The sequence below is a fragment of the Tachysurus vachellii genome, chromosome 2 (assembly GCF_030014155.1).
Source record: "Tachysurus vachellii isolate PV-2020 chromosome 2, HZAU_Pvac_v1, whole genome shotgun sequence".
Lineage (NCBI taxonomy): Eukaryota > Metazoa > Chordata > Actinopteri > Siluriformes > Bagridae > Tachysurus > Tachysurus vachellii.
Window position 1 is genome coordinate 11593807 of NC_083461.1, and position 16534 is coordinate 11610340.

Below are 16534 nucleotides of genomic sequence, written 5' to 3' on the forward strand. Positions count from 1 at the left end.
TTTTTATAGTGTGTCCAACAGTCGTTGTTTTTCTTAGTGACGAACAAGTGCTGACATTTTCCAAACCTAACAAATGGATCAAACACTTAACACCAAGGTGACATATTTCAGGTAGTGCAGGTGTTCAGACAGTGGAAAGTGACTTTACACACAAAACAACATTAAAAACTTTACAACTTTCATTTACACTAATTCACTATCTTTTGTTCTCAAAACTAACCAATTGCTGTTGATGTGGGTGGCTCCACATCCACTAAGTAGTTCCAGAGTGACTTAAAGCTGTGCTCTTTACATTAAAATGGACTGCGGATTTGCAGCACTTGTGATCAAGAAGAAGCATGGGTCTTAGTTCTAGCAAAGTAGGTTTAATTTCAGAGCCTCCCAAGAAGCATGGTTATTTTAGCTTTATGAAAGTGAAATCCAACAAAAACAAGGAGTTTGTTAACGAGTCCTGCGAGAACAAAAAACAGCTTCACCTGTGGAGTGAATGCAGCAGTGAGAGAAGCAACAAGTCAGAGACTAGAAACAGACATGCAAACAAGTGTGAAGAAAAGTTTCGGACAAGGTTCGATCCCCGGATCACTGCGAGGTATTACCTATATTATACAGTTGAATTATGAATTGAATTAAATTTGTTATTTTTATTTTAAACATGTTATTTATTTTTGTTGTATTGGGAAATTTGCACCAGAACTAAACCATTCAGCTTCATAATTAATTTCTTATATACGTAGTATCATTCAGCACCCTTTACCTCTAATCTATGCATGCTTTTACATTTAAAATGAATCTCTAAATGCAAGCAAGATATCATTTCATGTTTATATCTCTTCCTGTATTACTGTCTCCAAAAACATGTTATGTCTTTATAATTGTAAGCTGCTTTCATATTTGTGAGATGCATCTCTTTGGCTGCCCTCAGCTTAGTGTCATTTTTCAGGTAAATATGACTCCTAGGAATATGAAAAAAAAAAATGCCATCATCTTTAACAGTTCACTTCACAGCAAGCAGCAAAGTATTTGATAGTCGCAGATGTTGGAGAATAACCTTTCTACAGTCCTGGAAAAATTGTATTGACAGCTTTTGTTTTTAATCAGGCCGATGTGAATTCGATACAGAAATAGGATTACAAGGAAAACTTATCTGAGCTTGTCTTGTGAATATAAAAAAGGAATAATAAAAAAATCTTATAATTGTGGTTAAATACTACATCTGTAGGTGTTTCAGTTGGACATTTTAATTATTGACTACAATTGCAGAGTGCATATAAGAAGAATACAAACCAGTGGCTAATATTTTCCAGGTATGACATCAAGGCTCTGATTGGTCGGGGGAGCTTCAGCCATGTGGTGCGTGTTGAGCACAGATACACACACCAGCCCTTTGCCATTAAACTCTTGGAGGTCGGAAAGCACAAGGGTCGTGATACATGTCATGTTGAGCTTGGGATTCTGCAAAGGGTCCACCACGCTAACATCATCCGTCTTGTGGAGGTGTTTGAAACTCCTCACCGTGTTTATCTTGTCCTCGAGTTGGCCACCGGAGGAGAGCTTCTGGATCGTGTAGTTTCTCGAGGCTCCTTCACAGAGCGTGATGCCACCAAAGCTCTTGTCATGGTGTCCAGAGGACTGAGCTACATACATGAACTGGGAGTAATTCACCGGGACTTGAAACCAGAAAACTTGCTGTACTACCATCCGGGGCAGGACTCACGCCTAATCATAACTGACTTTGGCCTGGCCTGCTGGTTTCGGAAAAGCCCAATGGTGGAATGTGATGATGCGGTAACAGGGGGCAGTTGTGTACCTGGAACTTGCAAAGATATTGCCGGTTGTGCTCGGCCACAGAGGGAAGATGACGGGGGTGCTGATGATGCCGATAGTTGTGATATTGTAGGGAGGAAAGCTAAAGGTGATGAAGATAATTGCAGATTAGTAGCTGATGGGAAAGCCAGAGATGGGAGCAGCCAGAGAGCCATTAGAGGAGATGGGAGAAAAGATACGAATGGGATCAGCACAGGAGATGAAAGGGAAATAGATAAAAGCTTGGGATTTGACAGAATGGATAAGGGCAGTGATGGAGTGGTGGATCAGATGACCAGTAGTCCAAAATTTTCTGAGGGCACTAAAAGAGCTCAAAATGCCTGCAGAGAGGAAAGCAAGACAGATGGGTTAGAAGCTTATAAATGCACAAGCATCAATATAACAGAAGGAAAAGACAGAGTTACTCCAGATATACAAATGCAGTTTTCACATGACAAACTAAAAGACAGAAGACATAATTATTGTATTAAGGGCAGAAGAGACAGAGCTGCTAGAAGCTATGACAAATCCACAAACCTGCATTGCAAAGTAAACAAATATTCCAACATTAATTCTGACAACCAAAAGTCACATGACTGGTCACTGAAGACATTATGTGGTACCCCAGAGTACTTGGCTCCTGAGATGGTGGCTGGGAGGACCTATGGCTGTGAAGTAGATATGTGGGCCTTGGGTGTGATCTCCTACATTGTTCTGAGTGGTTCCATGCCCTTTGAGCAGCGCAGCCAGCCTCGTCTGTTCAAGGCCATTCTTGGAGGCAGCTACAGTTTCCATGGCCAAGTGAGTGTCAAGATGTTTGATTTGCTGCCTCTTTCTCTCTATCTCTGCTTCTATTTAGTCATGTCTCTTCAAGGTCAACTGTGTAAGAGAATAGCAAGGTCAGATGTGGGTCTGTGACATTGTAAATGCACACATACTTATGGATGCCATTATTCTATGGAGGCATTTTTATCATTATGTTTTGATGTGTCTTTATTTCTGAAAAAGAAAGCTAAGCTAAGCCATAAGTTGTGAAGTAAATGTGCAAGGAAAAAATGGAACAAATTAAGAGTTAACAAATTAATATGATGTAAAGCAAATCATACACATACAATGGATTTATTTCATTAGAATATGTAAACTTTATTATATAGTTGAGTATTCCAATGACCAATCAGCCACTTAGGTGTTTTATGTATTTTAAAGAGTAGCAATGTAATCTGAATAGAAATGCATTTTCAGATTGGACAGATAATGTGTTTGGAACTAATATAAATACAGATATGTATAGAAAAGGCATCTACACTGCATAGATGCTTGAGTCTCACAGGACCACATTCATTAACATGAATGTGTGGTGATCCATAGCTACCAGTTTGTTTATATTAAAGCTATATTCATTACTAGTTTAAATTCAATAAAAAACATAATAGGGTAGTGTAAATAATAACTGCACAAGTAGGATTTAAAAAAAAAAAGCAATGAAAATCTGCAGTGAGTCCAGTTATGGATTGTATTATGTTGAACTGCTGCCTTTTCAACCTCTGGGGCTTATCGACTGTTTTCATAGGGGTGCAGGTTCCTTTTATATCTGGTTTAGGTGCTCACATTTAAGATATTGTTTGATATTAAATATTGATATTTGAAACCAGACACAGACAAGAATTTTGAAACTCCTAGGACATGTACATGGGGCCAGGTTTACATTGATTGTGTAACTACATATTTACATTCTATATTTGCTATTTATTTCACTGTAGTTACTGAATAACATGTTATGGTGATTAACTGAATACCATGCTGAAAGTTTAAGGAGTAAACACTGAATTCCTGTGTAGAATTGATTGTGTGAAACAGAAATGTAAATTATCTAGAGTGCCATTTATGTAGGTCTATTAAGGATGCAATTAAAAGACAGCTGTAAAGAGGTAATAAAGCAGTAAGCTGAGACCAGTAAACAGTCACATGTAAACCATTGGGTGAATAGTGTGTGTGCTTTGAGTGTGGTCAGCTGTGTAAACACCTTTTTTTTTAGGTCTAGCCAGTACACTGTATCTCAGGTTTAACCCCTGGTCCACACCAGTGCTAGGTGAGTAAGGAGGTGAAGTAGATATCAGCCGAGGTAGCAGATAGAGAAGAAGAAAGGAACAGTGATCACTGTGAATTACCTTGTGGCTTTTATCACCTCCTCACACAACATCTCAACACACACTCACATACACAATTTCATTTCCACCTGAATGCTAGGACATAATAGTCACTACTATGACTAGCTACTATGATGAATTGCTTTACTCTGGCAGAAAAAAAATAACACAGAATGCAGTTCTTTTATATTTCTCTACTCAAATAGCGCATTTAATCTAATATTACTCTCTGTTGTTCAAGCAGTCACTGTTTTGTCGCAGAAATGCAAGGTAAGATAAAAAAAAGCTCCAAAGTTAATAAAATAATCCAGCTTATTTATTATATTTTGTATTTTAAATGAGTTCTATTTTATCATTTTATCAGTGGAAAGTCTTTATATAAATATATGAGTGTTGTGGTGAGTCATTAAACCTACATAACCTTTTTTAATGCTTAAACTATACAGGAACACCTACATTAAGGCCCTAAACTCGTATCAGATATTTAAATTGATGAATGAGCAAACATCCTAGACAGAGAATGGTAGATGATGGATGAGCAGGCCAGAGTTAGTCACTCAGCTCTCTCAATGTTTTATTGATGTAAGACTTTTTTCTTTACCCTTCACAACAAACATATTAATGGCGCTTGCCTTTACTGGAGAAATGACACAGAATGACTTATGGTGTTGTATTTTACTCTGTGAAATTGGGCACTGTGTATGTGTGGGGGGTATCTGTCTTTCTGTGTGTCTGTGCATATGTGTGCATATGAGCGTGTCTGTCTGTCTGCGCATGTGTGTGCATGTGCATATATGTGTGTATGTGTGTGTGGGTCTGTCTGTCTGTGCATGTGTGTGTATGTGCGTATGTGTGTGCATATGTGTGTGCATATGTGTGTGTGTGTGTTTGTGTGTGTGTGTGTGTGTGTGTGTGTGTGTGTGTGTGTAATACCTACTCTTTGAATTCCATTCAAAAGACACAGACTTGCAATTGTCAATTTCATGGATGATTAATTGTCATTACTATGCAAGAGAGGGTGTTTGAGCATGGGAATGCATGTTTGTGTGCTTGTGTGTGAGACAAAGATTCAGGATTGTAAAACTATACATTTTAATGAGCATGTTTTAAGAGTGTATTTTGAAAAAGTGTTTCTACTTGAGAAGCCATAATGTATTACAGTGTACAACATGTCTACATGGCCATAAAGGTCCCAACTCCTACTTTCTCTATCAAAATAAATAGTAAGAAACATTAATACATGTATTTTGACTAGTGATAAAAATGTAAATGTGGGTTCCAATTTAGAGAGAAAAAATGACATCATTGTAAAACAAGAACCATAAGTCAGTATCTTACAGTCTGCTGATTTTGCCACTCAAACTCTGCTTTATCATCATAAAGAGTAGTGAAGTTCAATACGGTTACTAATCCAGATTCTGTGTTACTTTCCAAAAATATAACAAATGCTTCAGTAAGAATAGTTCTCTGGATGTCTAATTTCTCGCTTGACAACAGTCTTAACAGTAGCCACTAAAACAGGTGCAATAATGGAGAAGCTTTAAAACCTAATTTACCTTTTAATCAGCATTTAGCTTTATGTGAAACAACATAACGTAGTGACACATGCTTTTAATTGTATTCAACAAACACAAACAATACAGATACTATTATTTATGATTGTTATGTGTGGTAGAAATCAATTTCAGGCTACATCCCATACCATACAGTTTGATTTTAAACTGGTTTAGAATACTGTTTTTTAAGACATGTAGTTTGGTACAGTGGTGGGTGAGATAATGGTGCAGCAGGTAAGATTTGCTGCCTCACACCCAGGGTCCCTGATTCGATCTTGAATTCAGTATGCATGGAGTTTCACATGTTCTCCAAATGTCTATGTAGAGTTGTCCAGTTTCTTACATCTCCCAAAAACATGCCAGTCGGTGGATGAACTATCTTAAATTGCCCCTACATGTGGGGAGTATGTGTTTGTGCATAATATTGCATCTTATCCAGTCTCATCCCGGACTGGCATATTGCCACCTCATACACAGTATTCCTGTTATAGGCTTTGGATATGCCATGACCTTGACCAGGTTAAAGCACTCTAGATGAATGGAATATTTTGTACAGTTATATATGATTTGGGACTTACACTTAAGTGGCAATTTTGTGATTATTGCATTTGGCAATTAAGTGGTCTACGTTACTTATATTCCTGTTCAGAACTCACAGGAAAGACATCTGATTCTACTCAGTGCTTTATTCCTAGGTTTTGTTTGTGTATTGAAGAAGGACAGTAAATATTAAATGTGCTGGCACCTTGCGGGCTTAGTCTAGTTAGACATTTCAGTCTGTTTTATTCTCATATAGTTGTTTCTTTCATTTTAACTACAGAGTGTAGGCTATTCATTAATCCTGTAGAGATAAAATAAAATTAGAGATAAATCAGAGAATACCCAGAACTGGTGACATTTATTGACTAATGTTCCCGCATTCAGATGGTGGCAAGGCGAGAATGCCACAGTGTTTATTGATGCATGGGTGGTGAATTTTGGGTGAATCACACATCTTATCATGCCCGCTTCATTTAAGTTGCAACACTGTTCGCATTCAGTGACATTTTAAAGGAGCTTCTCCTAGCTGATGTCAAATGGAGAAATGTTTTATTTAGATATCTTGAGGATCTGACCCTGTGACCTTACTAAAAAACTGAGAAATGAAATACAGCACTGCAGTCCATGTGAATTGTTAGTTAGTTAGTTTTAAGGTAGAAAAAAAAATCATTACAGTAGGCTGCTCTTGCCAACAGGACAAATTACCTTAAGTCACTCTTAATGCACTTATTTCTTTTACACAAAATAGAAGCTAAACCACTTTAATACTTGAGTCATGAATGTTAAAGCAGACAAAAAAACACTGCTTTGGGATTTTCAAAGCTTTGTAAGCTAATTGATACCTTTCTAACATCCCTTTTCTGTTTCCATCCAGCCATGGAACTCAATCTCTAACCAGGCCAAAGACTTCATAGAGCGCCTGCTGAGTGTCAACCCTGAGCAACGAATGACTGCAGAGCAAGCTCTTAAACACCCCTGGCTGCTGAACATGGCTGCCTGCTCCTCTAACAAGAACCTTCATCGGCCGATATCACAAAATCTCTGTCAGAGGGCTTCACGCACCTCCAATTATAGCTCCAGTTCACGTTTCGTCCCTGAGTCACGAGCTGTTGTGAGTTCTCGGTCACAATCTCATCCTGATTCTAGACAATTAGCTAGAATCAGATCTCAGCACAGTGTTGCAGTGTATGCTTAAAGCTCCTGTTCTGAGACTAGGAAGAAGCACCAACCAAATCCGAGTAGTTGTTATGTCGTGGTGTACCTTGTAAATAGCTCCAGTTCCATGTAAATGTAGTGCTACTGTGATACAAGTTATAGTATGTGTTTATTTTAAAATGTTGTGCGAACCTCATAATATACACTTAGGAGAATGTCAGAGTCTTTGTCATATTTAATTATCATGAAATAATTATACTAGGGACACAAATGCTACAAATACCACAGATTAATTAGCTCCAGTTGTAGCTGATTTATCGAAAAGCTAAAAAGTGGTGAAAGTTAGCAGGTTGTTAAAACTTTTTGAAAATATTCTGTTCATTAGGGAATAAATGCAAATAGGATAAAATATAGCCTGACTGCCAATGGTTTTCTCTGCTCTTGTATATTCATGCTTTTTACTTACTGGCATTGATTGCATGAATAAATAACCCTCTAAAACTCTCCCATCTGATCACCTGCTACAAAAAAGACAGTGAAGATTATGCTAAAGATGTGCTGTCTGCCTGGATAAGACTTTTATGTGAGTGCCAATCTTCAGCTGCATTCAAAGCCATTTTGGTCAGTGTGTCAACTGTATCTGGAACATTTTACAGCACAGATGGTCCACTCCTTAAATGGGTTTAGGAACTGCAGTCCCTTGAAGTAACCCAAAATATTTGTTTTTCTTTCCTGGCTGGTGATGCCACAACAATTTATGGCTGAAAGTGCAAGAGAGCACATTTAGGCATGATCAACTGTGGTATAGTATACGTGAACATGAGCTAGCAGTTGGAAATTGGCTATGACTCAACTGGAAGAAGATGTGACGAATTTGGAAGGTGAAAGAACAGACCTGAAAACAGCAGAATTCTATTTTATACTCTTTACACATTGCCGGCTTTTCGCAAATGCCGAATGGTTAGATATTACCACAGACTGGTGTTGTTTGGGTATTGCTAAAACAGGAAAAATTCTTAATGCCAACTGAAGGGTCACAAAAAACTTGTTTTAATAAATTTGAAAACATTGCCCCCTGCTGGAAAATTCAGAACAGGTTTCAGAAACATGACGTTAGGAATAATGCTCTATCCATTATCTTAAACACCACAGGTTGCACATGTTAAAGATTTGCATGTGTAGCAGAGCGGTAGGGGAAAGAGTGTACAGTTCTAGGTTATATAAAGATTTATAAAACGCCACAAAAGGCCCCTAGGGGCACAACATTAGGGGACTACGCCACCCCTTATGAGGGGAACAGTCCCAAAAGGACACAGGTTCGTTACCTAATGATGATGAGCAAGAGACGAGGGCAAGAGAATAACACAGTAGACCTTTATTTTTGCAGTTTGTGCAAGATTAAGATTCTCAAAAAGAATGCAAAATCTTCAGTCACTTATAACACAAAATCAAATACACAGAACAGAAAACATCATACTTTAAATGACCAGGCCTTTCAAGAGAAAGAGGAGATGGCACCTGACCCATCTACAGCACAGTGTCAAGCCAAACCACTCACACGTGTGGAAGGTACACATCAAACACAGCACCCAATGTAAAAGCCACCCTCAATAGGTACAGCAAATCCTCCCCCTCAAAGATGACCCGCCCAACACAAGTATATCAAAAGTTAACTTAAACAAAACAACAAAAGAATTAAATGCAAAAACAAAACCAACATTACAAAACCAAAACAAATTAATTTAAACAAATTAAAATTTAAATTAAATATACTCACAATATAAATCAAACAAAATAACAAAACCCCGTTATGCGGCGTTGGAGTCAGAACGACCCACAAGGTTATTCTCAGAGGCAAAACAGCAGCGCGGTCATACCCATGGACTTAACCCTCTCATCCCTCAGAAAGTGGTTAGACAACCAGATCAACCTGCTGAGCATGTAACAGTATGTTATTACAAATAAATAAATAAACCGCCGCAAACAGGGACCAAAATAACACGTACCAGCGATTAGCAGTTATAACTCACACTAAACGCTATCATCTTCACTAGATTGACTTTTCTGGGTCACAAACTGGATGCCAACGCACACTGAGATAGCAGAACCAAGGATTTGGCACTTTTAAAAAGTGTTAACGGGAATTTGTCTCACATATGTTCCACAACATTAACTGTAAATGCCTGGTTAATTATATGGTGTCATTTATGAATCATTTTAAAACTAGTTTGCATGGATGAGCTGCTGTAGTATTAGAGGACTGCAATGCTTTAGGACAAGGTGCAATTGTAAAATAGTCAGCAAAATTCTAAATAATCCTCAATAATTAAACAAAAACATGTTTTTGTAATGGCTAAAAGGTCCCTTTGTTAGTTACATAGAGAGAAAAACATAAAGGGAGATGCTGTTGTAATTAACTTGTGGAAATGGACCTCCGCTTCATGTCATGCTGTATCGCCACCACACCAAATTTAATTATAACAGTATGTCAATTTATATTTTATAAATGGGGTTTAATAAAATGATATTTTAGCCATTACCAGAACACATTTTTTGTTTCAAAAAGGTAATGGAAGGGAAGAAATTAGCCAAACAAGCCATACACAAGTGTTTCATTTCAATGACATTTTTGTTATAATCTTAGATGCAATATTATATTTTCTTGAGCTATAAACACGTGGCAAAACAACAAGGAAAAAGAAATACAAGAATACTACACGTTATTTTACATAATATGTTATATTTGCTTTAATCTTTACTGTTGTGCCATTAATAGGGGAATTGTGATCTGTAAGACTGAGTTACACCATACAGAATATATAAGCATACTTACAGTATATATACAGACTATATTTTTTTAATTCATTGCTGGCTTTCTATCAATCCACAGTGAATCCATACTTTCCTTACAATGGCATGTATCTAAGAATAGCCAGCTGGAAATTGAAATACTTCCTGTCGGTCGTTTTTGCAGAGTAGAATGAGGTAATACGAGGAGAAAGTTCTAGTCAGCAGATGTTAGCTAAGAGCAAAAAGTATCTCAATATTACACTTAAGTGCTTTAAACAAAACATCGATTCTCTGTAAATCATCATGAGTTAGAAACTGTTACTGAAAGCAAAGTCAATTACACAGCCTCCGGCTCTTTCTATGCTTTTGTTTGGATTTCAGATGCTGGTAGGCAATAATAACTATAAAAAGTAACTTTTCTGATCCTAAATCATTCATTCATCTTCTACCGCTTATCCGAACTACCTCGGGTCACGGGGAGCCTGTGCCTATCTCAGGCGTCATCGGGCATCAAGGCAGGATACACCCTGGACGGAGTGCCAACCCATCGCAGGGCACACACACACTCTCATTCACTCACACAATCACACACTAGGGACAATTTTCCAGAGATGCCAATCAACCTACCATGCATGTCTTTGGACCGGGGGAGGAAACCGGAGTACCCGGAGGAAACCCCCGAGGCACGGGGAGAACATGCAAACTCCACACACACAAGGTGGAGGCGGGACTCGAACCCCGACCCTGGAGGTGTGAGGCGAACGTGCTAACCACTAAGCCACCGTGCCCCATGATCCTAAATCAGTTATTGCTATATCTTTTTATAGAGATGTTTCTCACTTATTTTTTTCAGCAAGTAAAAATGAATGCATTTTTGCACATTTTTAAAGTCACCAAATCTGATTGTTGCTCTTTAAGGATAAACTTTCTTGGTTATGAACCAGGACAACGTTTAGTTCTACTATTTCCTTCAGTGCTTTTGTGCTTTATGTGGGTTATGTTCTGAAGGACATTCCATTCCCTTCATCCATTTAAGTATCCCTCCTTTCTCACTTATTATTTCACAAACAAGGCAGCATGAAATAGTAAGAACAGAGGAAGTGTGCTTCTGTGCCTCCTCTGCTGATGGAGGATTGTGCATTCAACTCAGCTCAGCCCAGCTGGGGGTACTGAGACACAACAAACACTCTTATATCTTATACGTGTCACAGACATCGTCTGCAGGAACCCAGAGTCTCAATGCTGCTACTTCAGAACAACATACTCACACATACATCATTCAACAACAGCCTTTGAAGATGTGTTTTGTGTGTGTGTGTGTGTGTGTGTGTGTGTGTGTGTGTGTGTGTGTGTGTGTGCGCGTGACTAGTCCTCCTCTTAATATGCCATTAATAAACTCAGATTTCAGAATGCACCAGGACTTTGGTATAAGATTTTTTAGCAGCTATGTTATGCAAGTAGTGCATTAGTGCAGTAGCTAGAGGGACGTTTTATGCTTTCTTACCTTCTTTCTAGCAGCCTGCAGCTGGTTAGCCCTTGTAGTCTACTGGAAAGCAGCCTTGTGTGTAAGCCTCCTCTTGCCAGTGCATACTGCATCCTTTAAAAAGACTCCTGCCAGGCCTCCCCATGGCCACACATAGTAACTGAGAGCTTTGCTGCTCCAGGGCAACTTTGGTGGGGAATCTTGGACCTGCAATAGTCCCTGAAGGTTGTTTCAGGCCACCCAGTGCCCTGTTATTTTGTGGGTAAGTCTACTGAGACAAAGGCTGGTGGAGCACAGCCTGAGAGAAAATTGGCAATATTAGATGGTCCTTTGATAGTCTGGAGTGCCGGCAGCCTCCTGTAGCCACGATGGGGAACTGGGAATCCTAGATTATACCCTTGCGACCAGGATTTACCTTATCATGGTGAAGATAGAGCTACTGTGGACCACACACACCCCTGTGGCACTTTGCATAATTTTCCACCTATGACCAAGGTGTACAATATCTGACCTTACATCCAGTTACTGGCAAGGGCAGCAAATAATAATAATAATAATGCGTTTTATTTAATGGCGCCTTTCAGAACACCCAAGGTCACCTTACAAGCAATATACGGGTCATTACATAAGACAAAACACATAAACAAACAGCATATATATATAAAGTGCATTTAAGTCTCAATAAAACATGTTATAAGAAAGCCTGAATAAAAAGATAAGTCTTAAGACGCGTTTTAAAAGTCAGCAAGCACTCGCTATTGCGAACATCGAGGGGAAGAGAATTCCATAGGCGGGGGGCAACATAACTAAAAGATCTGGCACCCACAGTAGTAGGTTGAATCCGAGGTACCGCAAGAGAAATTGAAGATGAAGATCTAAGTGCACGTGAAGGAGTGTAAACCTAGAGAAGTTGAGTAAGGTATTGTGGTGCAAGATTATGAAGTGCCTTATACGTGAGTAGCAGGATTTTAAACTGAACTCTATATTTTACTGGAAGCCAATGCAATTGCTGGAGAACCGGAGAAATGTGATCAGTATAAGGTGTTCTAGAGAGAACACGAGCTGCAGAATTCTGAACCAGTTGAAGCTTATGCAGCAATTTGGAGGGAATACCTGTAAGAAGAGCATTGCAGTAGTCTATACGTGAAGTGACTAGTGCGTGAATGAGAATTGCAGCATTATTATTTGAAAGAAAGGGACGGAGACATTAATGTTGCGCAAATGGAAGTATGCAATCCGTGTTATATTATTAATTTGAGCTTTAAAAGTTAGTGTGCTATCCAAGGTGACACCCAAACTTTTAACCTGAGAGGAAGGACAGATTGCAGTATTGTCAATATGTAACGAGAAATAGTTAGATTTAGACACAACTGACCTAGTGCCAACAAGCAAAGACTCAGTTTTATTGCCATTTACTTTCAGTAAATTCGCTGAGAGCCAGTCTTTAATTTCAGCTAAACAGCTTGACAAAGACGGCGGAGGGAAAGAACCAGTGGGTTTAGCAGACAGGTAGAGTTGGGTGTCATCCGCATAGCAGTGAAAATTAGTACCATATTTCCTTAAGATATCACCAAGAGGAAGCATATATATAATGAAAAGAAGTGGGCCCAAAACAGAACCCTGTGGAACACCAGTGATGACTGTAGATGTTCTTGAACTAAAACCTTTTAATTGAATACGCTGACTGCGCCCAGATAGATATGGCCTAAACCAAGACAGAACAGTGCCAGTAATACCAATGGAAACTAATCTGTCAATAAGTATGTTATGTGAGATAGTATCAAAGGCAGCGCTCAAGTCTAGAAGGACAAGTATAGTTACAAGCATATACAAGCAAAGAATAATGGTATCATGTGTATTTGTGTGTGTGGCTGTATGCTGTGTCTGCATGTATCTGAATCCTAAAAGACCATTTAATTCACTTAGGCTCTTACATATTTTTTACATTTGAAGCTTGTTTCATACCTACACCATAAATGATCTGTTATGAATCTCTGCTGTTGAAAAGATTTAATCGAGCAAATATTAAATATGTCCTAGAAGCTGCACATCATACTGCAAATTCAATTCTTTTGCACTCCTCTAAGTGTTTAATAAAAGCGTACTTTTCATTCATTCATTTTCTACCGCTTATCCGAACTATTCTCGGGTCATGGGGAGCCTGTGCCTATCTCAGGCATCATTGGGCATCAAGGCAGGATACACCCTGAACAGAGTGCCAACCCATCGCAGGGCACACACACACACTCTCATTCACTCACGCAATCACACACTAGGGACAATTTTCCAAAGATGCCAATCAACCTACCATGCATGTCTTTGGACCGGGGGAGGAAACCGGAGTACCCGGAGGAAACCCCCGAGGCACGGGGAGAACATGCAAACTCCACATGCACAAGGCGGAGGCGGGAATCAAACCCCCAACCCTGGAGGTGTGAGGCAAAAGTGCTAACCACTAAGCCACCGTGCCCCCCGTTTTCATGTAAGTCTTCTGGACTTTGTTTTTGGTTATTTGGTTATTTATACATGACAAGTTTTATTCACTTCAAGGGAAAGAGAAAACCTATGTGACTTTTTTATTCTGTAATAAATAAAAATTCAGTTATTGCTGTAGTATAAGAGGAACAAAACACAAGATATAATAATAATCACTGCAGAGTGGTAACACAACACCCATCACACTACCCAGTTGTTTATTATTTGTCTAAACCACCACACACCCATTACATTTTTTCCTTACTTATCATATTATAATTGGACTTGTATTTTTAAATTGCTGGCTATATCTAATGCTGATAAACACATTTCATAGATGCTGCAAATAGGGTGGAAAAATTATCTGGCGCTATTTTCTAAAATATGAACTTACATGCATATTAGCATACTAAAATGACACAGTGAAACAGGCCTTTGGCTGCCAGGTATTCGAGGCCTTTGTAGATAAGATCCTTCACAAAGAAACAACTGAGCAGCTGCTTCTACCCTCTGCTATAACCTTTCTCTCTTGGAACAATGTGGTTCTGATAAGTAGTAGCAGCCTCTTCAATCATCTTGTCAATCTGGATGCTTTTGCGGCAGAGCTGACTGCCATGATGCATCCTATAGTGTGTGAGGTCACAGGGAAAAATATAAATTGCAAGAGAAGAACAAGAGGAGTGAGGAAATGGAAATACATAGGAGACATGGAGTCGGCCGTCCATAGTTTTTGACAGGTTTGTTTTTATATGACAGCTTGCTACTGCTTGCTTTTGTCTTCCTGGTTTTCTAGGGTGCCATATGGTGGAGGCACTTTCATTGCTAGTCTGTATATAGATGCACGCTACCTTTTGGCCAGAGGTGGGAAACCTGGAGGCACACTGCTGTCCACTAGTTGGAAGTATGTTCCCAGGATACTGTCTGTGTAGAGTTTTCTCACATGATGCAAAATAAGCCAATGGACTGATGACTCTAAAGTGATCTTTGGGGTGAATGTGTGTTCATGGAGGCCTGCAATGCACTGGGGTCCCATCCAAGCTGTATTGTCTCCATGGCTAATGTTTCACAGTATAGGGTCTGGATCTACTGAATATGAATTCATAAGCAACATTTTAAAAGATTTAAAAGAAAATGGAATATTTAAATTCATGATATTTTGCAGCTGGAGAACATGTGAACTGTGACCTAACTGAAATTGGTCACTTTCAGATTTCTGTGTGTGATTTCTTTGTATTTTTCCAAGTCTGCTTTCGAAGAAAAATGGCAATATACTACCAGTGATTATTGTATGCTCTTTGGTGATTCTGCACCAATAATAACCTCATAAATGTGTGAAATCTCTCTCATTCACATGAATCATTTCCAGTCACCTTTCAATTGCCCTCTCACACACAATCCCACCTGCTCCCTACCTCATCACTAAAATGTCTGTCACAGTATTTTAGGGCATTATTAAACTTCTGTCAACTATCAAAAAGCATAGAGAGTATACAGCCATTTCCTGATCCTATTGTTTACCCCCATCTGTGTCACACATTGAGGTCATATTTGCTATAGATTCAGATGTTACACTTAAATGAGATAAGGTGCTCTTCATAACCCCAAAATGGCAATAAGCAATTGAACATTTGAACTCAGAATTTATTATTAATGATCAATATATCTTGAAACATTTAAGATTGTGCAGTGTTGAAACTTGAGACACTAAACAGTCTTTGAACCAAAAGTGCCAAGGATTCTAACATTTAAAAAAATTAAATAAAATCAAATAAAAATCTGTTGTTAGACAGAAGGGGAATCTCTGTGGTGAAACCGTTCCTAAATATCACAGTCATCTTTTGCTACAAATGTGGTATGCTATTGTATAGCACCTACATACAGCAACAACAATTGTATAATAAGCAAGATCATGCTATATCATTGCAAGACCAAAAGGATAAAATGAATAAACTTGTGGATGTAATGGAAATGTTTAAATGTCTGTATGGGCATTTACATTAGTATGTGACATTATATTGTCTGATAGGCATAAAGTTCAGATAAAATAATAATGTACAGTATATGAACAGTGTATACAGTGACGGTATAGGATATACATCTTCTGATTGAAAACATCTGCATTTTTTTTGTATTTATTTTCATTTTCTTTATTGCCTTATAAAGTAATTAAAATAAAATACAGGCCTAAAATCTAAGAATACTGACAGATTATGTCTTGCAGCAATGCCACCCAGAGGCACATCTCAGCAACATGTTTTTATTTATAGCTCGTATCACCTTATTAGTCTAAACAAAAATAACATATCAAATGGCCCACTGAAGTCATATTAGTGTTTAATATCCCACTTTGTCATACAAATGGAAATATATTATGTTCTTCTCTCCTGTATGGAAATAAAACTCCAGACAGCTGGAGACATTAGTACTTCCCAGTGGTGGAAAAAGTACTGAAAATTTGTACTTAAGTACTGAAATGATACTTAATTACAATTAAAAGTACTGGTGTTAAAAAGGTCCTTAATTAAAAGTACACATTTCTCTTCATCTTTTAAGCAGGTGAAAGTTGTTGAATTATCAGAAACTAC

At 38.4% G+C, this 16534-nt stretch overlaps 1 protein-coding gene across 1 annotated transcript; it reads left to right on the top strand.

Annotated features, from left to right (window-relative positions):
* Positions 1 to 1248: 1248 nt before the first annotated feature.
* Positions 1249 to 7337, top strand: LOC132857769 (serine/threonine-protein kinase H2-like; the record flags this gene model as incomplete). Its single annotated transcript, XM_060887808.1, has 2 exons — positions 1249 to 2604; positions 6921 to 7337. Coding segments are annotated over 2 exons (1677 nt in total), but the record flags the coding sequence as incomplete, so codon positions are not given.
* Positions 7338 to 16534: the final 9197 nt, after the last annotated feature.